The sequence below is a fragment of the Tachysurus fulvidraco genome, chromosome 5 (genome assembly GCF_022655615.1).
Source record: "Tachysurus fulvidraco isolate hzauxx_2018 chromosome 5, HZAU_PFXX_2.0, whole genome shotgun sequence".
NCBI lineage: Eukaryota > Metazoa > Chordata > Actinopteri > Siluriformes > Bagridae > Tachysurus > Tachysurus fulvidraco.
The window spans coordinates 21,095,144-21,116,106 of NC_062522.1; the positions used below are offsets into that span (position 1 = coordinate 21,095,144).

At 39.1% G+C, this 20,963-nt stretch overlaps 2 protein-coding genes across 5 annotated transcripts in view; one reads left to right on the forward strand and one right to left on the reverse strand.

Annotated features, from left to right (window-relative positions):
- slc12a5a (solute carrier family 12 member 5a) overlaps positions 1 to 8,586 on the forward strand; it is a 144,600-nt gene extending 136,014 nt beyond the window's left edge. For both annotated transcript variants that reach the window (XM_047814200.1, XM_047814201.1), the window contains exons 22-26: positions 924 to 1,049; positions 1,495 to 1,685; positions 2,083 to 2,097; positions 2,240 to 2,373; positions 3,730 to 8,586. In XM_047814200.1, coding sequence (XP_047670156.1) covers positions 924 to 1,049; positions 1,495 to 1,685; positions 2,083 to 2,097; positions 2,240 to 2,373; positions 3,730 to 3,821 — 558 coding nt within the window. In that variant the 3' untranslated portion in view covers positions 3,822 to 8,586. The remainder of the gene's footprint in view (positions 1 to 923; positions 1,050 to 1,494; positions 1,686 to 2,082; positions 2,098 to 2,239; positions 2,374 to 3,729) is intronic.
- Positions 8,587 to 10,044: 1,458 nt separating this feature from the next.
- Positions 10,045 to 20,889, reverse strand: ncoa5 (nuclear receptor coactivator 5). Of its 3 annotated transcripts, XM_027146659.2 has the most exons (11): positions 20,552 to 20,846; positions 18,316 to 18,630; positions 17,978 to 18,085; positions 16,251 to 16,305; positions 15,014 to 15,217; positions 13,218 to 13,330; positions 13,001 to 13,130; positions 12,664 to 12,863; positions 12,229 to 12,433; positions 12,002 to 12,093; positions 10,045 to 11,163 (listed from the first exon to the last, which is right to left on the reverse strand). In XM_027146659.2, the coding sequence occupies exons 2-11, from the start codon at positions 18,476 to 18,478 to the stop codon at positions 10,475 to 10,477; spliced, it is 1,959 nt and encodes a 652-aa protein (XP_027002460.1). In that variant the 5' UTR covers positions 18,479 to 18,630; positions 20,552 to 20,846; the 3' UTR covers positions 10,045 to 10,474. The 3 variants fall into 3 exon arrangements, with proteins under 3 accessions (XP_027002460.1, XP_027002461.1, XP_027002462.1); XM_027146660.2 differs by lacking the exon at positions 17,978 to 18,085 and having other exon boundaries at positions 20,552 to 20,845; XM_027146661.2 differs by lacking the exons at positions 17,978 to 18,085; positions 18,316 to 18,630 and having other exon boundaries at positions 20,552 to 20,889.
- Positions 20,890 to 20,963: the final 74 nt, after the last annotated feature.

A 20,963-nucleotide genomic window follows, 5' to 3' on the forward strand; every position in this document is an offset into this window, starting at 1 on the left:
TGCCCAGTTTAGCCAGGAATACTTCGGTTCGGCGACAGCCGGTTGCGATGTTAGGAAGAACGGGAGAGCTAAAATCTAATATCTGTTAAAGGCGTGACAATTAAATGATTCGGTTTGAGCATCGCATTCTCTTCTGCATATCCAGGTCTCATCTGTGCCATATTAAGAATTACGTGTGGCCAAAAATTTAAACACACTCAAATTAAGATTCACACAATGTGTGTTTAGTCTGTCTGCTTTTAGTTTTCTTCCTCCAAAAACATTTTCCCAAAGAAAAAAAATGGTATATTGATGTATAATTTCCTTTTCAGTCGCTGCTGTTCATGTGTTACAGATGTGTCAGCAAAGCGGGCTGAAAAATATACCCCCCGATCCACACAAGATATAGGGGATGTTTCAACTCAAGTCAAGTTTTTTTTTTGTCATTTCAGGCATATACAGTACAGCTGGTGTACAGTACATAGTTAAATAAAACAATGTTCCTCCAGGATCATGATGCTACATAAAACACAGAACTACAAGACACAACACAGAACTAATTACACTGTCCGTTACTACATGTAGAGCGCTTGTGCAATAAAGACCGCGCAGTAAAATAAGCCGAAGAACTTGAGCAGAACATAGTAAAACTCTGTGGATGTAAGACGGATAGGTGGTCCATATGGCATTTTGTTTTTGTGTTGTAGCAACTGTCACAATGCAGGAAACTATAGTAAGGGCTGCTTCTCCATAGCATCCTGTACATTTGTCTTATAAATGCTGTTGCAACTGGTCTCACAAAATGGGTCTCGTGTGCAAAAAAAGCAATAGAACGTTTTATATTACTGTTTAATGTACTGTACACGAGACCCATTTATAACCATTTTCTGTTTCTTCTACATTTTTTCTAGCTGTGTTAAATGCTTGTAGTGTGTTTTTCACAGATTCAAAGCATCGCTGATAGTTCACGTGGTTCGATTCGTCGCAAGAACCCAGCGACAGTCAACACCCATCTGAGTGTGACTGAGGAAGCAGCATCCAGCAGCAAGGAGGATAAACCAGAGGAAGAGGTAGAGTTCTGATTATATAGACATATCAGAGAGTAGAAAAGGGTTTGATATCACTAGTGTTTTGGAAAATTTCTATGAATATATTGCCTCTAATAGGCTAGGAAAAAAACAGAAGTACTTGAGAAAAACTGCACATTTCTGCTTCACTTTTATATGAAACTCTGGTAAAAAAAAAAAAAAAAAAAAAGGAGTTCATAATTGTGTAGTTTGGCTCTAACATGGCAGGTATGGGTTTTTTTTGGTGTTCAATACATCTGATGATCTTGTTGCACTGCAAGTAGATGTAAAATAAAATGTCACGATTTCTCTCGTTCTCTCACTCATTGTCGGATATAACAAATATATATATCTCTACGTCTTCCTCCTTTGCCCTCACACTGTCCATGTGTACTTGTTGTGCCTTGCCCTGCCTCTACAGTGTGTCACTGTATCCCAACCTCCACAGGAGCAGCTCATCCACGATAAGAGCACCAACCCACCAACACCCGCCACCCCACAGTCCCCTGCCACTGAGGCCGTGACTCCCAGCACAGCTGTCCAGATGACCTGGACCGAGGCCAAATGTGATGGAGAGCAGCCCAAACCTCCAGGAGCCAGCACACCTGGGGCCATCAAAGACCTTTTCAGTATGAAACCGTGAGTGTCGACATGCGGTCCATTTTTGCTTCTGCATATCAAGTAGAGGTGGCCAAGGAATTATGGGATTACATTCAAGGAGCAATAAAGGATCACAGAAAATTGTGCATTTGGTGTAAAAAGAAAAATCAGCGTCAGGTTCTTGTATATTTAGTGCTCAGAAAATGGCCTCTTGTCCCCATAGTTTTCAAACACACTGACGATTCGCTAGCTCAGGGCTACAGTGCCATCTTCTGGAGAAAAAGACAAAAAACAGGGTTGATACTCAGCGAATGTTGATGAGCATGAAAGATGTTTTAAAAAGATTTGCTTGGATGTCTTCGGGTCATCAGGACTGATTTGTGTTTGCTATCTCTGTTTATACGATTTGTTATTTTTCTATTTTGCCATGCAACAGAGAGTGGGAGAATCTGTAAGTATCACATTTCTATGTCTCTGTCTGTCTCTCTCACACACACACACACACACACACACACACACACACACACACACAAACATTTCTAAAACAAGTTATTAATGACTTCAGCTAACATTTCTTCCCATTCTCCACACAGAAACCAGTCCAACGTCAGACGCATGCACACTGCTCTCAGACTCAATGGTGAAATCGTGAAGAAATCTGGTGAGGCCAAGTTGGTGCTGCTCAACATGCCTGGACCACCTAAGAACAGAACTGGAGATGAGAACTGTATCCTTTAACTTGTACTGTGTATAGTATTTTCTTTTTTTTTTTTTTTCTCCCACATTCTTCTTTAGTAACTTTTTCATTCTGCTCAGGAGTAAAACAAAATCCTGGCATTTATCCCAGAAATACTGGGTGTGAAGCTGGAACACACCCTCGGATCAGACACCGGGCCAGCAAACCGTTCACACACACACGCACTCATTCACACCATTTTACTGGCATGCAGTTAGGAAGAGGAAGAAAACTGGAGAACCTACAGACTACAGTGTGAGCTCTGAGGCAGCAACACTATCACTGAGCTTCAGCATACTGTATGTAATAAATAATATAGAGGTTAGATCACGTAATAACTATTAACATCAATAGCCACTGTTAACACTGTCTGTTGCCGCTGTAGTCGTAATAGAATTAGGAAATGTAAAGAGAAATCATTTGTTTTCATTCTCTAAAATTTGGAAACCTGGATTATGGTTAGAACATTTTGTTTGATGAATATCAACAGGTTTCAGCATCTGCAGCCTCAGAAGCACTGCTTGCATATCTGATCTTACAGTTTCAGCTCTTTAGGTATTATTTATATTTGTATATTAATGTTATATTATCACCACAGTACACTGGTAAAAAGGTGTATTGGAAGTCAACTAATGAGACATTTTCAATCCGTATAAACAAATGAATGATTTGGCTGAAATTCTTACATGCAATCAGTCAGGACAATGTTGGCGTTCAGTGGTGAAGTACTTTGACCTTTGTTGGGGCAATAAGCAAACATTTGGGGCATCTCAGAGAACAGAAATGGGTTTGAAATCACCATTTACTTTGACAAATGGTAATATAAATATAAATATTTGTGGGAAACAAAACTAACCATTTTTGCACCTTTTTTATGAAACATTTTTTATGTTTTTATGCCTCTATTAGGGTGGTAAAAAAAAATAAATACTTATGAGAAACTACAAATTCTTAAAGCCCTAAGTCTCTACTTTTATTCAGCCTTTAACCACCACTGTGAAGAGTGACAGGAAAAAGACATACATTGTTGCACATGGTCACAATAAAACAGGCAGAGATTCTTTTTTGGCATCTGATAAAGTAATTGAAGCTGTAAAATAAATATTGTTTTTTTTTAAATCAACATATTGTTTATAAGATTATACATTTTACCTCATCTGCTTCATGCAGGACTTTTAGGTTAAGTAGCTGGTTAGACTTATTTAAAACATTGAAGCCATTTATATCTGGATTAGAATGAAACATATTGTCACCAATCTCTCTATGTCTCACTATTACAATTTTTGGATGTGCATCTGTGTGTCGCACCATATATGAAATGTTTCCTTAACACTTTCTTTTTTTCAGATATGGAATTCCTTGAGGTTCTCACTGAGGGTCTCAACCGTGTCCTCCTCGTACGTGGTGGAGGTCGTGAGGTCATCACCATTTATTCTTGAAAGAACAACTTGCCCACAAACCCACCCCCAGCCTCAACCCTGAAAAATGTTTCATTCACATAGTCAAACCCCAAAACATTCCCCTACCACCCCCAAGCAATATCCCAGAATTCCCTGCGCTTATCTGACCCCCACCCTAAAATGGAGCTACGACAGATCCTCATATTGCCCGCTCTCTCTCTCTCTCTCTCTATAAGGAGCCCTCATTAAGGCCTTCTACTCATTTTCCATGCAGTTTTCTCATTGGCCACCGCATGTTCTTGGCCTATTCTCATTCTTGTTTGTTGTTTGTAATCCGATGATCTATGATTTGCCCTGCTGAGTTCAGTGCCACATATGATACAAGGAAAAACTATTGATGTCAGTACGTTTTCTGCTGCATTCCTGACGTTTTCTCCAACCCCTACTTTTCCCATCCAATCAGGAGACGTCTGAAGGTCGCAGAAATAGAAAGGTTTTAGGAGCTTTCTGCTTCCTCTAAGGCTTTGGTTTGTACATTTATTTATTTATTTATTTATTTATTTATTTATTTATTTAAAAACAAAAGCCTAAACTTTCCAGAAAGAGTTCAGAAGTCAGACAAGCTGAGGATCTGTCAGTCGTTACATCACTGTGATGAAGCAATGAGTTTTGCGATGGACCCGGACCAAGGAGCTGACAGAGATGGTGGCACGCCGCTATTTTTGCCACATTGTGGGCTGAATTCCCAGAAGTCATGTGTCATGAGAAGGACTGACAGTCACGGAAAGAGACTCTCACGCTGTGATGTTTCAGTTTGATGTGGCCATATTCGCCACCCACATAGTGTGCTAGGTGGAAACACTTTGATCCCCCGGACTGTACTTGGAAAAAACATACATTTGTGCTCTGTTTTCTTGGCACAGTTCTGCCATTTTTTGAAATTTGTGTTTATTTGTGTTTAATTGTTGTCCTCTGCGTATGCCCTGAAATTTTTCACTTCTCCTGATTGGATGTGAATAGCTATTCCCTGCCAAACACTATATGTGCCAAAACAATAGTGGGAAGATCTGTGATTTGCTGTCTCAAAATGACAGAACAAGAAAAAAAACAAAAACAAATAGGACTTATCTGTATTATCTGAGTGTCATAAGTGAGAGGAAACATGTAACAAACAGAATGTTGGAGGAGGAGGAGGTGGAGGAGGAGGAGGAGCAGATAAAAGTCTACATGGTGTAAAATCTCAGAGGTATTGAGAAATATCGGTTTTCTGGGATTCACTACTAAGAAAGCCACAGGGTTGATGCTAAGAGTCTTCAGGATGACTTTAGGCTTTTCACTGTGGCATTGGGAAGTGTACTGTACTGTACTGTACTGTAGCCCCCTTCACGAGCACTCAACCTGCACTGGCAGCCACTGTGTAACAAGTGATTTGATGAGTCTGTGGATTCATTAAGTGTGTGTGTGTGTGTGTGTGTGTGTGTGTGTGTGTGTGTGTGTGTGTGTGTGTGTGTGTGTGTGTGTGTGTGTGTGTGTGTGTGTGTGTGTTCATATGATCCATCTGTGGGAACTTGAAGCATTTTAGTCGCTTTTTACAAACATGAAAATGTGTTTGTTACATTTACAGAAAGATCTATATAAAATACCACTACTATATATACATATATATTCTGTATTGGACCACACCAAAAGAAATCGTAAAACTATATGATACACATGTTGATTGTGCCATATGACTGACAATACATATCAGTTTAAATATTATTAGTGCGAGCTAACTTGAATATACATAGGAAGAAGTAAAAACTGTCAAAAGACAGAAAGGAAATATATTGTCCCGAAACTCATGCAAGTAAAAATGCAATCGTATACAAAGCGTCTATGGGATGTGGTCTAGACGGAGTTGCTGAAGGAGTAGTTTAAGCAACATCTTTTACCGATCGAATAGTACGAAATGAAATGAATGTTAGAGACGATCTGAAAGTGCATAAAGAACTGGTTGTGCAATAGCTGAAACTGGAAAAGTCATATAATCATTGCATTATTTATTTTTGTATGCAGATACTTTTGTAAATGTCGGTTTTATTTTGGGGAGTTTTCACATAAAAAGCAGTAAGAGTTTAAGTATGTGATTTGTTTCTGCTCAGATAAACACTGTTATTGTCACTTGTACTTCACTAATTAGCATTCATATGTATATAGATATATAGCTGTATTACACACCGATCAGCCATAACGTTAAAAACACTAGCTTATTATTATTAGGTCCCTTCATGTTGCCAAAAGGGCTCTGTTTTTTGAGTCATTAACTCTACAAAACCTCTAAAGGTGTGCTGTGGTATCTGTCACCAAGAAATTAGCAGCAGATCCTTTACTGTAAGTCCTGTAAATAACGAGGGAGAGCCTGAATAAATCTGACATGTTTTTCCAGCATATTCAACAGATATTTGATCAAATTCAAATCTGAGGAATTTGGAGGCCAAATAAACACCTTGAACTCTTTGTCATGCTCCTTAAACCGTTCCTGAACATTTTGTCTTCTCTTCAAACATATTAGGTCGGTAGAGATATATATATATATCCCAATTTTTCACAGGTGCCATTGTAATGTAATAATCAATGTTTTTTCAATTCATCTGTCAGTGGTTTTTAATGTTGTGGCTGATCTATTTATACATAATGTATGTCATATATCACTAGTGAAGCAAGTGACAACAATTTTTATCATCACTTGCACACACAAATATATATATATATACTGTTTTAAATGCATAAATCCATATATTGTGAATGCTGCTAGTGTGTGAATAGATATGTATATACATAGAACTAAAGTATTTACAGAAATATTACAGGATAGTACTAAGAGGGGCAGACATACAAAAATACATATCAGCACTGGTGATTGTTGTATTTAAAACATTTCAGTTGAGTGGGCTTTCAGACCTATCAGCAGTCAGCTTTTTGGTGAATCTAAAAGCAGTCATTGTATTTCACAATTATATATTATACATGCAGCAAAGCATGTGAGAATATGGCTGCGTTCAGGCGTGAAGTTAAAGGAAGAATTCACTCTGAGCCACCACTTGCACTCTTATTTGCTTTCAGTATGAACCACACACCATATATATATATATGAGGATGAGAAAGTGTTGCCTGCGTAGACTGAGCCTAGCCTTTCAACACGTTTCCCAAAAAAAGATCACGAGCTTATTCGAACAGCTCATTTTATCTGATTTCATTCTGATGATTTTGTAATCGTTGTTTGCATGGTTCAATTATGATTATTTGTTTTGGTGGTTTATGTTGTGTATTCTGTGAAAGAAGAAAAGTGTGAGGGATCCGTTAGAGCCCATGTTGCTAATGGTTGTGTTGCAATACATCTAGCAGTGCTCGAAGGTACAGTAGTGTGCCGGAGTGACCGTGGTCGAGTGACTAGGATCATGGCTGGCTGTAGCTTCGGGTGCATAATACTATACTGTTGTGTTTTGATATTTCCGTAGTTAGATTAGCAGGAGACTTGGAGCGTGCTAGATATGTTGTCTTTTTTGACCTTGTGTGTTACTGCTCTAATACACTGATCATTTTGTTGTATTGTGAGACTTTTAGTACAAAGTGGTTAAGGATCCATCCACTTCTTTTGGAAGGTTACGTGCAATACTGTTTCTCTTGAGGGTTGGATGTTTGTATGTGAGCATGTGAGAAATATTTTTTATGTCTGCTTTATTTGTGGTCCTGTAGGCCATGGTGTTCATCAGCACTCTTTGTGTGCTAGAGGATTTTACGTCACATCTGTTCTATGGTGGCTGATACAGAAATGCACTTTATACAGGGTTGACGTTCTTTCCAGCGATGATGACGATGTCATTCGGGGTACCTTTGCTATTTGAGCCTGCTGGATCCAATCGGAGTTTTCAGCTTCCTCTAGTGGCAAAAGTGTGTAGTTCAGTCATGGGGAAGCGGCAGTTGTTTCATGGTTGCAGAACGAATACATTCTCTGCTAGTTACAGTACATACTACCTGATCGAGACAGTTTTCACTCTGCTGCATGAACCTAGATGTATATTTATTTTTGCACTTATTGTGTATCAATAGCTCTTTTGTCTCGATTCTTCACACTATAAGACACGTTCAAAAATATATTTCCTACGCAGAATCAATGCAGTGACTCCCTCCCATGCTTCACCAGCTGCCATACCCAACAATCTCCCAATCACACACACATACACACACACACTCTCTCTCTCTCTCTCTGTGTCTTTCTCTATCCCTAGATCACCTGCCATTCCTAGCACTGTATTAAAATGTGATCTCAGTAGACATATGATTATTGATCAAAGACTATAAACAAGCGCTTCCACTACTGGGTCTGGCTCTGTTAAAATGGACAATCCTCCTTCTCCACCTGTAATTTTAGAGAGAAATCTTGCTAATCTGTAGCAAGGAGATGAATCAACCATTCCACGAGTGGTTCGGAGAACAAACGCTGTTCTTCACAGAGAGCTTTTAAGAGATATGATTTTGCCATCTTTGAAATATAAAGGGCTCCAGATAACAATCCATATTTGGTTTTGAAGTGTGACAACTATAAGACATCTCTACAGGGACAGCTTGGGTTTTTTTGTTAAGCTATACAAGCACATATAATGCTTGGAGCTACATAGGTGGAAAATACATTAAGGTTTCATCAAAGTAACATGAAACATTAGTCAGAGAAGGTCTGAATGATTTGCGTCTCATAAAATCTAAGAGACACGCAGCAGAATAATCTTACTGAGAAAAAAAACAATATTATAATATTTGATAATACTCAACTCATTCAAATTCAGCCATCAATCGAATCTATTCTATCACTCTATTTTCAGCCTGATGCTCGATTCTAAAGAAAAACGAAAGTCGCACTTACTCAATTTTACCGCTATAGATATCGTGATGTCCAGTCATATTCTAACAGATCCAGAGCCCAGGTTCTTTGTCTTACTCAACGCATGCACATTATCCTGAACAAGTTGATATTACTCTAATATATATTTAAATGTTTTGTGGTTCTCAGTATTACATTCACTCACTTTATTTCGATTTGTTTAATTACCTAATCTGTTATTTTTACAAGTTGCATGGTGTAACATATTGTATACAAATGCTTTATTTGGATATCAGTAGGCTATGTAAAGTGAACGAGTGTATCGGTTGTAAACCCGAGTCTATTTTTTATTATAGTTTCAATATAGTTATAGTTATTTTACTTTATTACTATAAATACAGAGATAACTTATCAGCAGAAAAAAAAATTTACCAAAGTATATAAGTTCACTTAGACATATATCTATATAAACATTTTATTTATATATATATACGTATATATATACGTGTATATATATACGTGTATATATATATATATATATATATATATATATATATGTTTTGAATTAAAAAAGAAGCTTGATGGTCACTGACACAATTCTATACATTTCTACTTATGCCTTAAACAGAAACACCAATTGGCAGCTATACATGAACTGAGCCCCAGAATACACATATGGTGTGTGATGTGTATGATGCACTGCTGTATGATCAGCTTGGAAATGTAGAAATGTTTGGCCAGAGGCACTTTTTCTTTTACTCTTGTTCACCGGCAACATTTTATAGTCTATCTAATGACTCAGAACTAGCTGTATTAAACACCGGTCCAGATACTATCCTCATTCAGGATAACCTAACACTAACCAAGTTAAAAATAGTAAGTCATACATGCAAATACTTTCAGCTCTCTAAATGGCTGTGTGAATAATTCTTCTTTTTTTTTTTAAATAGTTGGTCAGGCCTAAGCATTTAGACAAAGTTGCTTAATTGTGAAGAGGATTAGACAGGACCCCATAACATGAGCAGACAGGGTTCTTCAAGCTTGTTTTTTAATTCATGAAATGACGTGCAAACCATTTTGTGTAAATGTTTGGAAAAGGATGGATATAGGAAAAAAAAAAGTATGTAGATGTTTTACAGAATTTTTTTCCCTTGGTAAAAATGATAAACTGTGTCCCACTGTTTCTCATGTATGTGCGTGTGTATGCATGTGTGCAGATCTAGATATCTGCGCTAAGAGCATTAGGGACCATGTGCCAGGGTGGAAAGGGGTTCTGCACATAAAACATATGATTAGTGTTGAAGTGTTTATTTTTTGTGTAAGTGTAACTTCAATATTTTAAATAAATAAATATTATATATTGTGTTTCATGGTACAAAAGAAAAAATACTAACGCAAATGTAGTTTTACATTTCAAATGCTTTATCTCTATGGCTTCTGGCAGTTTTCCCATTCCATTTTCTAGATTTGTCAGCACAAAATGCAATAAATGAATACCATTTTATTACTGATTGGTACAAAGTCTTTTCAATGCACTTACTCGAAACATTTGTGTCAAACATTTATTGAATGCAGTTCATTATGTACAAATTACACTTTATATAAAATAACACAAGGGGAATATTCAAAACTATCTGGGTCAGATCAGCAAATTCATGAATGAATGAAATGATTTATATCTGTCACCATTTTGGGTCCAAAAGGAAAATTCATGTATCCAAATAGTAACAATCAAAGTAAGAAATAGTACAGCAATGTTTAGAAATTTAAGGGAACTGCTTTTTAAAGAATTAAATGAAGAATTTAAAAAAAAAAAGAAAAAAAAAAGGTTTCAGAAATGACGTTGGTAGTGAGACCCTTGCCCCATCCCCTGATTTAGTCCCTGTCCCAGTCCTTGGCTCATTCCTTGGCTCATCCCTTGACCTACTCCCTGGTTATAGCCTTGGTTCATTCCTTGCCCAACTCCCTGGCTTAAACCTTTGTTCATTCCTTGGTTCATCCCCTGGCCTGATCTGGCCGAAAGGTTTGCTGAATTGACCAGCTGGTTAATGGCAGGTCCGCTCTGGATGAGTGTGTCAAGGGCTTTCTGAACACTAGGGTTGTCAAAGTTAATCGCAGTTCCAGCTCTCTGGAGCCCTTGAGGTGCTGCTACACGATTATTAGCAGGGGGCCTAATGCCCATGTGAGGATTCATCATGTCCTGAGTGTCATGAGCAGACATGGCCAAGTTGGACAGAGTAGAGGAAGAGGAGAGACTGGAGCTTTGTGTGGAGCCATAGCCCTGAGGTTGGGACGCCGCTGCTTGGTTCTGAGACACCGAGGAGCCTGAGCCACTGTTGAAGAGGCTGAGAATTTTAGCTTGCAGCTCTTGTTGCTGGTTGGTAGTGGTGGCAGAGGCAGCAGGTAGGTGGGAGCTGTGTATGGAGTGTGTGGTTGGGTGCGTCTGGTGGGAGACAGGACCAATAGCCTGAGTGGACTGAGGGGTCTCATGAGTGACTGCTGCAGAAGTCTGATGGGACACTGTACACAAAGAAAAGTGAAATATAAATGCACTGTGTTGGTTTTGTCATTTTATCCTGACAGAAAAAGAAACCAAACAGCATGTTTTATGGAAAAGCTTTCAAGTATACGCTCATATTTAACGCATCATAACCTCCCCCATTGTGTCTAGTTGTTAGATGTAAAAATGCTTGCAATGCCTAACCAACATGCATACACAACTTCTTGTGTAGTGTACACTCACCATCCACTTTATTAGGAAAATCCATACCTCCTGTACATTTATGTAGCTGACAGGTGGCCTATAGTAACTCCAATAAGCACTCTTTACAACCATGGGATGCAGAAAAGCATCTGGGACACACATCAAGCCAAATCTGAGGCGGTCATGAGCAAATGCTTAAATCAAACTGAAGACTTTTGGGGGGGTTTTCCCTCAATTCTTCAACTTACCTAATTTTTGTAAGCCTGTGGCCAGGATAGCCTCAAATTCCTAATCTTGGCTAAATGTAGTGAAACCTTGTGGTATTTTGCCATTGGCGCTCATCCACATCAAGGCCATTTTCTGTGCATGTTGAGACTGTTTTCTTCTCACCACAGTTGTAAAGAGTGATTGAAAAAAATCTGACCATTTTCTGTTGACTGATCTTAAGGCATTTCCACACACACAACTGTCAATCGTGTAATGCAGCCTATCTGGTAGCATCGACCGTTCCACAATAAAGACGATGATCAGTAACTGAAGCACTGGACCTGTTTCAGCATGATTATTTGCAATGAGCTGCTGCCACATGATTGGCTTATTAGAATGTACGGTTGTATTTAATAAAGCGACCTTAATCACTGAGAACAAACTTACCAAGAAGAGGTTCTGTGCCACCTCGAATAAGACGATCTCGCTTATCCTGGAGATAGTTAATGAGTATCGTTAACTCTTGAGGGCTCAAGAACCTTGTGACAAGAAAAATACAAATCCAAGACAATTATTATATACACACACATTCAAATATCCCCCCAAAACAGAATCCATGCTTACATTGTAGCCAGTGCATAGTTTGAATTATACGTGCATTTTGGTGAGCTTACCTGCCCTCTGATAACAGTGTGATAGCAGTCAGTACTGAGACTGGGTGGCCTTGACGGTCGTGTTCTCTCATCAACACTTCATCTGCCATCTTCGCAGCTTTTCTTGAGATCTCATCCCGCTCCTTGGCACGGTTCTCAATCTTAAAGGTGTCATAGTTGTGAGCCACTAAAACCATAGCATCCTGCATGGGCATGTTTCTGTGTTCTTGACCAGAATAACAAAGAACACTTTACATTGCATATTTAATAAAAAGGAAGATGTCATTTAAAAAAAAATGCTTGCTTTTTATTCTGTTAAAGTCCTTAAAATTAGGCTTTCACATTGCATAGCATAAAGTTATTTTAATGACTCCTAAAATGAAATCTTCATGATCATAATACTTCTAGTCCATTTAACTAGTGTGATCAGTCATTTAAGCCACCCAGCTCATGTACCCTGTGGTGTTCCAAAGAGAATGTTGACAGTGCAGGAACGATGCACTTCGTGCTGTTGTGTGATGATGATGGCAAAGGGTGTGCGAGCCCGGCTTACGTCCTCCAGAGCCTGGGTCAGGGACACCTCTGTGTTGAGGAAGATGAGGTCCACCACCATGCCCAGATCTCGCACCTTCCTCCCTACCATTTCTGCATACTCTCTAAAAAAGATCACACCAAGAACACAAAATGTCTACATTAATAGTCATGTTCCAAAATGGAATTTACCCATAATTACAAATAAACACATTTAATCGACTATTAATAATCCAGGAATAAATAAAATCACGGAACTCACTTCTGCTGCTTGTTTACCACGATGACCGAGCAGTCTACGGGTCTCTCTGCGTCGTAACGTCTCTGCAGCTCTTCATAGTACTGACGGTACAGCTCATTCCTCCTGCGCTCCTCAGGCTGCATTCGCTCCTCTGAACATACACGTTTATAAGATGTATGTAAGAACGCTTCAACTGAACTGCATCTGATCATTTTAATGTGGTTTTGAGTAGACCAACCTTCTGGCTCTCTCCTGCCAGTCCAATTCTCTCTGTAGCGGTCAGGATAAGGCTCATCTTTCTTGCGGTATGGTTCATATTCGCCACGTAAAAAGCGGTCAAAACCATCATTTCTGTAGGAAGAAAAATAAAAGACAATATTAATGGCTGTACCATAATTAATGCCTGCTTTATACACATTCGGACAAAATGTAACAAGTAAGAACTTCATTTTCTTGAATATGTTAATAGTGTATATAATTAAAAATGTTAAACACAACAAAATCATCACTCAAAAGACAAAAAAGTTTTAATGCGCATCATGTTGCACTGCCATGTTGTATGCACTATACACTCATTGAGATCTTTACCTAGAACACTATAATACTCATGGGGCACACAAGATGTTAAAAGCATTCTTTTGACTTTCTGACCATGACTGCATCAGGTCATTCCTGCAGATTTTCAGGTGTACTTTCATGTTGTGAATCTCCTGTGCGGCGACCGCTGTGTGCTACTGGATTCAGATCTGACGACCAGGAAGAGAACTACATTGAAACCAGTTTGAGAGGACTTTTGCTTTGTGACATGGTGCATAATCATCATTCTGGAAGTCACCATTTGAAGATGGGTAAATAAAGGGATGCACATGGTGGTGGTCAGTAACAAAAAACTCATAAGCAGAGGCATTGATTGCTTGGAACGATTGATTGGCCTTAACAGGCCCAAAGTGTGCAAAGAAAACTTTCCCTACACCATTACACCACCTTCACCTTGTTGACAAGGCAGATTCATGCTGTTGACACCAAATTCTCACCCAGCCATCTTATTTCCCCATGTCGAGTAAACTGTAGATCAGGGGTGTCAAACTCTGGACTCTAAGATCATATCAAATGTGCATTACAGCTGGCTAGCTGCATGCTCCGCTAATACTACAAATCACAGAATGCCTTGCCACTGTATTGACACGTAGTCACGAACAGCAAGCGCCCCTCATTCTCTGTTGACAGTCGTTAACAACCATGCTACAGTCACATCGGGCAATATCGGGCAATATAACATAAGAAGACACTATGAAACGAAACATTATGAGAAGTATAAGGACCTGGACGTAAAGCAGAAGCTCCAGAAGGCGGAGGAGATGAAAAAAAAGTCTGGTTTCCCGGCAGACTATGTTCATGAAAGCTAAATCAAAAAGTGAAGCTGCTGTAAAGGCTGTAAAGCTTTATTGTGGCAGCAGAGATGGCAAAATCTGCCCAGCCCTTTAATGAGGGGGAGTTTGTCAAAAAGTGTATGGTCAAAGTTTGCGAAATGAACCCCACTGATGTGTCTTTTATTTCGAATTTAATTTCTTATGTGTTTGTAATATCAAGCTCTGTTTTTTTTCCAAATCCTGTGTTTAAGCAAAAATAAAGTTTGTTTCCATATGAAAAAGGTTGAACATTACAAATCAGTTGCAGTTAATTTTTCAATAAATATTCAGTTTGGCCTGTGACTATCTCAGTTTTATATTTTGGCCCACTGTGAATTTGAGTTTGACACCCCTGCTATAGAGGCTCAAGTAGTTACAAGAAATACTCAAACCAGCTGCCCACCACCAACAATCTCTGCACTGACAAAATCACATACATCACATTTCCCTATTCTGATAGATGATGTGAACATAATCCCAAGCTGCTGGATCGTACCGGCACGATGAACTGGTGTTGATCAGACAACTGCACTGAATGGGGTGTAAATCTATATATCCGCATGCGTCACCAAATGATCTTACATTTCTTCTGAAATGACAGTGTTTAAGATTAAGGCTCATCTACCTATAAGCAGCATCTCGAGTCTCTTTAACTCTTCCATCTGTACCCCTGTAGCGCTCATCATCAGGATCTCTTGGAGGTCCAGGCCGGGGTTCTCGACTAGGTTCCCTCACGTCTCTGCCATCCCTGTTGTCGCGGGAGTCTCGCCCATGCACTGGGGATCGAGAACGGAGACGGGGCTCCCTGCTGTCCCCATAACCAGAAGGCCTACACGGACAAAATAAGCAGTCAGAAACTTTGCTGCATCAGCTTTACACATTTAATGCTATATAAATTCTCAATCAGTGACTGACCCATTGAAATTTAAAATGAAAAACAATGCTCAACAGATTTCCTCTTTAGTGAGGCATAGATATTATGAAAGGAAACGGCTGCCAAAGTAAGAATTGCCGCAACGTCTCCAGGTGCAGTATTTGGTGGTGTGGCTGAAGTTTCCTGAAGATTTTCTTCAAAACAGGTCAGTGTTGAATCTTTAAACTAAGAGGTCTAATGTGGTGTCCAAATATAGAAATAATTAAAGGGCCCCCCCACAGTATTTTCCAGCAGAGTTTCTGAGGAAAAATGTTTGTATAGTCAGATTTACTCGAGTTACAGTACTGGTTTCACCATATTCTGATAACATGACCAATGCACAGAAAGAAAACAGAATAATCCAACACATTTTTACAACATACCTCATTCCTTTGAAAATAAAATGAATAACCGATAAAACGTGATGATGCCGATGCTCCAAAAAAGTGTGCGAATTTTATTTCATGCAAAATCAAACGCGAGGTCTTGGCGCAATTGTTATGCGGCGCTGCCCAACACTGCTAAATATAACGATGTAATAAGTTAATTTATTTGTAATTTATTTTATTTATTTGCATCAAAAGTCCGTTTGATGCCGGTTTTAACAGATGAAGTGAAGACATTGTTATTGAAAGTTAGGCAAGCTTTGAAATGCAGTCTGAACAGAATAAATAACACACTGTTAAGACACAAGGACACCAAGGAAAATAGTCTTAGATTGGCCTTTCAACTTTATTGCAACAAACAACTAAATACCCGTGAATAAAAGATGATCCAAACGGACACATTCTGAAGAGGAATACCATAAATTTGACATGCTTTCTGTTGTCTGTAATGATTCTTGCCGCTGTAGTCCAGAAATGCAAATGCTTTTGAAGGAGGTGATAAAACAAGTTTACCGGAAACCTGTCACCGAAACCTTCGCAGTAGACTCCTGACAATACTTTACCTGCGTGGAGGACTTGACCTGGGTTTCTGTCGTCTCTCCGCAGCCATATTTACATCTGAAAACAAACCAATCCGAAGGTTCAACATCAATTTTCGAGGGAAAAAAAACCCAAAAAACAAAACAAAAACAAAACAAAAAAACAAAGCTTGGTTGCGTCTCACAAATTTTCAAAGCTTTTGAGAACAAACCAATTAGAAACTTTTTTAAACTACAAATGTAGCAGGAAAAAATCTTCTGTATACAATAATAAATCAAAAGACGACATGGGAAGTCCACATCTTAATAAATCACAATACACAAGTTTTAAAGAAAACAAGACCAAAGAAAAGTAAAGCCATTATGTATTTATTCAGAAAAGAACTAGTAGGCTAATTGAACATTGTATTAAAACACCTTAAAGGAGCCGTATATTTTATAACATTTTTGTTAGACTTAACATTGGACATTTGGGGGAAAAGCACTGATTTCACATTAACAAATGAGCTTGTCACTTAGTGTTCAGAATTTTGCTGGGACTTTCACTCACAGACACGATAGCTTTAACGATCGCTCACGGACGATTCCGATGCATTTCAGTACTGTTCCCCCATATGGGCTATACACAATATATAAGCTTTCCTTAGCTAAAAATAAATGATTCATCATGTCAAGGACTATTAAAAGTCTGGAGATGGTATTTTTGTCCAACTGGGGCCAGATTCTTGCAACTTGGCCTGCTAGAACTCCTGCTAGAACTGATGCTGAATTGTAGAATCTGGAGAATTTGGGGTGCTTAAAGCTAAACATCACCCCAAAACTAAATTCTTCCTTAAAAATTTGCAGACTTCAGTGAAATAGTGTATGAGAGGTGACAGAAGCTGATATAGGTTATAATGCATTTAAAGGTGCAGTTTGAAATTTCGAGAGCCTTAAACTAGGCCTTAAAATGTTTTGGGCCGGAAAACATTTTAGACGCGCTAGGGGATATCCAAATGTATTACAGGACAAAGCAAACCACAGGGTACAAGGGAAAGTATGTGTTTCTAGACACAGATCAACGAGCCAGTATCCTGGGCACACAGCCGCTGCTGTACACACATCGGCAGAAGCACAATCTGACCCATGGTGGAACAAAAAAACAATCATTAACATGCACGGGCAACAGGTGATCTTTTCAGGATCAGAAACATGCAGGTCACACGATCACCTCACAGTTAAACATATGAGGAGAAAATTAAGGCACTGTACCACACGCAATCTTTTTTCCTATACTATGCAAGGACAGATCAACCAATCTCAAAACCAAACCGTGGCCCAAAACTCATCATTACAGCAGAAGTTCCCATCCCTAGTCCTGGTGTCCCGTCCGGTCCTTCTCTTCCCTGCCCGACCACAACCACTTTAACTGCAGAATGACAGTTAGTTAGTTAATTTGCTCCCTTGTTAATCCATTTAACTACCTCACTGACCACATTACATAAGCAAGCCCTTTTTATCATAGTCCAGGAAAAAGATCGCTTCACTTTCCTGATGGGCTATCTAATTCATTCATGAATTGTCCACCGCTCTGGACCTAATATTTTTAAACATAAACAAACTGCACCTTTAAACAACTCTGCAATAGGTTTTCTTACAATTACCATCAAAGTCATGCCCTGACAGCTACAGCTAAATAAAGCCCAGTTAGTCAACATGCAACAAATAGCAAGTTAAGTGCAGTTTGTGGTATTAGCCTTATAAAGCCTTACCTAGTTTATAACCTCTATAAAGCCGACCGTTATGTCCTGCTTTAGCTGCCTCGGCATCTTCCGTCCTTTCAAACTGCACAAATCCATACCCACGAAACAGGGACAAGGCTGCAAAAAGGAACAGTTTTACGCAGGAAAACATGATTCTGGTTGATTTGGGGGAGGAAACAATGGTCTTTATTTATAAATCCGAGTCCATACTATGTTTTGATGTTAACTTAATTCTTAAATGATATTTCAGACGTCCATTTTCGTTAGAAGTCTCAAATTCAAATACCAAAGTCCGCTATTCTTCAGTTCAGCTAATTATTATTTTGGATATGACATTGGGTACTAACCCTGTATTTTCCCATATGGCCTGAACAGGTCTTCCATATCCTTCTTCGCCATATGTGCAGTGGGCAAATTGCCGACAAAAATCCTTCTCTCCAGGTCACGAGGGTCATTGCTGTTGGTGCCGTAAGACGGTGGAGAACCACTTCGGCTTCTTCTGTGTGACATGATGCTAGTAGCTTCAGGCTCTTAGCAAACACTTGCTCAAGATGAATTTGGAGATGGCGTTGTATACAAGAGTGTATACGATTTGGGTTTTTGTTGATTTTTTTTTTTTTTTTTTGTTGACTTTCTTTTAACAATTTATTTCACCCCAGGTCCTGAAAATGCCAGGGCATCGACATAGGGGAAGAAAAGAGAAATTCCACAGATAAAATTTCTTGAAAACACAGTGAAGTACTCTGCAACATTTAGGGAGAACTATAATGAAACACTAAATGTAGAACTACAGAGTATAAAAGTGCTATTTTAACCGGCATCAGTGAATTTATTTCACATTCACAGAGCTAAACTTGAGCTGTATTCTTGCGAATCCACAAATGAAGCTGTTTTTTTGCAGCACATCCACTTTAAGACTGGTGAAAAGTAAGTGGCACTCAGATGCTTTGAGTTTCCATAACTCAAACACAGACTAACTCATTCCTTGTGTTGCTTTGGAAACTGCAGCACAACATCCACAAGCTTAAATAACGGCGGCCGATTAGATCGACTAAATGCAGGTGTACTTCCAAAATACGACGTAAAAAATGGTAGACAGCGATGGGGAAAATTTGAAAATGCTCCCCAAACATAAATAACGGCGTCCATTTCGAAAACCACGAGGGTAGAACGGAGAAAGACGTTTAATTCGGCGATGCAACAACCGCTGACCTCTTATCGTTCAAATGACAGGCCGTTTGTCCAGAAAAGGTTAGAGAACTGTTTCACACACATCAGTAGAAATGGACAGCATAAAGATGCGTTAGAGTTTTTCATTTCTGTGCTATGGCAGCAACCTTTTATTTTTAACATGGACAAGCCCATGTGCACTGTATATTTATTCACCATATTTAGCCAAAATCTTTTTGTACTAGAACATCAACTGCCTAACAGCTCAGAGGTCACAGGATTTGATCTTTAACTCGGGTTACTGCCTGTGTGGAGTTTATCGGTGTACACCGATTTCCTCCCAAATACATGTAGGTGGATTGGCTATGGTACTTATTGCTAGCTCTGTGTGTGTGTGTGTGTGTGTGTGTGTGTGTGTGTGTGTCTCTGTGATTCACTGGTGTCCCATCCTTAGTATCTGAGCAGAAAAAAACGGTACTGAAAATGAATGTTGTCAATGTTTAATTAAAGTTGTACTTCCAGGTATCTGTGAATTATTGGCCCTGGTAAATATGGACAATAATGATTTACTGTGTGTGTAAGTGGAGGGTTACATACTCTAGCCGTGATTTTTGATCATCATCTTTAAAAATGAACATTTTTTCATCCGCAGGTTTAAAGCGAACTGATACCATTTCAGTAAAACAACCGCAGCTCCAGTTTGAACGCGATTTAGTCAGTTGCTGTAGTGAAATATTGTTTGTTTGACGTTGCAGGTTAAAATCCCGAAATCCAGGCGTAGAGTGTAAAAGTACAGCGATGCTTATAAAAATGATCCATGGGGTGAAAAAAATCACGTGAATAGACGCGTTAAAGGAAAGGAGCAAAAAGATGAGCTTTCGGTATTCATTCATTCATTCATTCTCAATGCTTTAGCTTAACGGTCCGCCATTTTGTATCACAAAAGCATCGCTGCCGTGGTGCAAAGCTGGGCCTGGTACTCAATACAACAAATTCAGATGACTGCCAGAATCGGAAGAAATGCAGTCGATTAAAGAGACGCATAACAGTCCGTGTGTCGCGCCGTGGAATTAGACGTAGAACACACGCGAGTGCGAACCATTAAAACCAAACCGCGACCAGGACGCCATGTTGTTTAACCGAACTACAAAAACAAAACACGGCTCTTCCTTGTATGGTTTACCGTTATTAAGCACTTTAGGTTTCTCAACGCCAAAATGTTACATATCTGTCTTTGCACAAAATTATATGTTAGTTCTAGGACTTGTATCTAGCATATTGTTTATTAGTTTGCAGAATGACAACACTTAGGCTAGCTAGCAGGCTAGGTACGTAGATTACTTAGTTCGTGCTAGTCGAGCAAGCTAATGTAAAATGATGCGTTGTTTTGTTGAACAACTAAGCACCTTTTACCTTTATCATGAGCTGGTGATCTTTAGCCACACAGTTGAAATTCGAGGTCAAACCGCTCTGTGAAATTAAAAGCGCCTCCAAAGACAGAGGCGACTTGACGGTACCGTTCACGTTAAAGCCGCAGGCGGAGCATCACGTCAGCTTGTAGGTCCACTGTATGTCAATGTAGGTGATCCACGCATGCGCAGTGCGCTTCAGCCAAGTACAGCACGGTGTAAACAAATAACTAAGGATTGTGTTCATAAATGTACTATATAGGATGTAGTTTCTAGCGCACGTTATATAATATGGGGTAATTCAACCAGTGTCAAAATGAAAGCCCGTTTATTTCATAACTAAAACTTGAAGGAACCAAATTTCTTGAGTGTGTCAACACACTTGGCCAAAAAACCTGATTCTGATTCTGATTATG

Coding starts and splice junctions, on each gene's coding strand:
- ncoa5 (XM_027146659.2), bottom strand. CDS start 18,478: ATGTCACACAGAAGAAGCCGAAGTGGTTCTCCACCGTCTTACGGCACC. Junction 15,218..16,250: donor AGGTCAAGTCCTCCACGCAG/GTAAAGTATTGT, acceptor TTGTCCGTGTAG/GCCTTCTGGTTATGGGGACA. Junction 11,164..12,001: donor TGGCACAGAACCTCTTCTTG/GTAAGTTTGTTC, acceptor CTTTGTGTACAG/TGTCCCATCAGACTTCTGCA.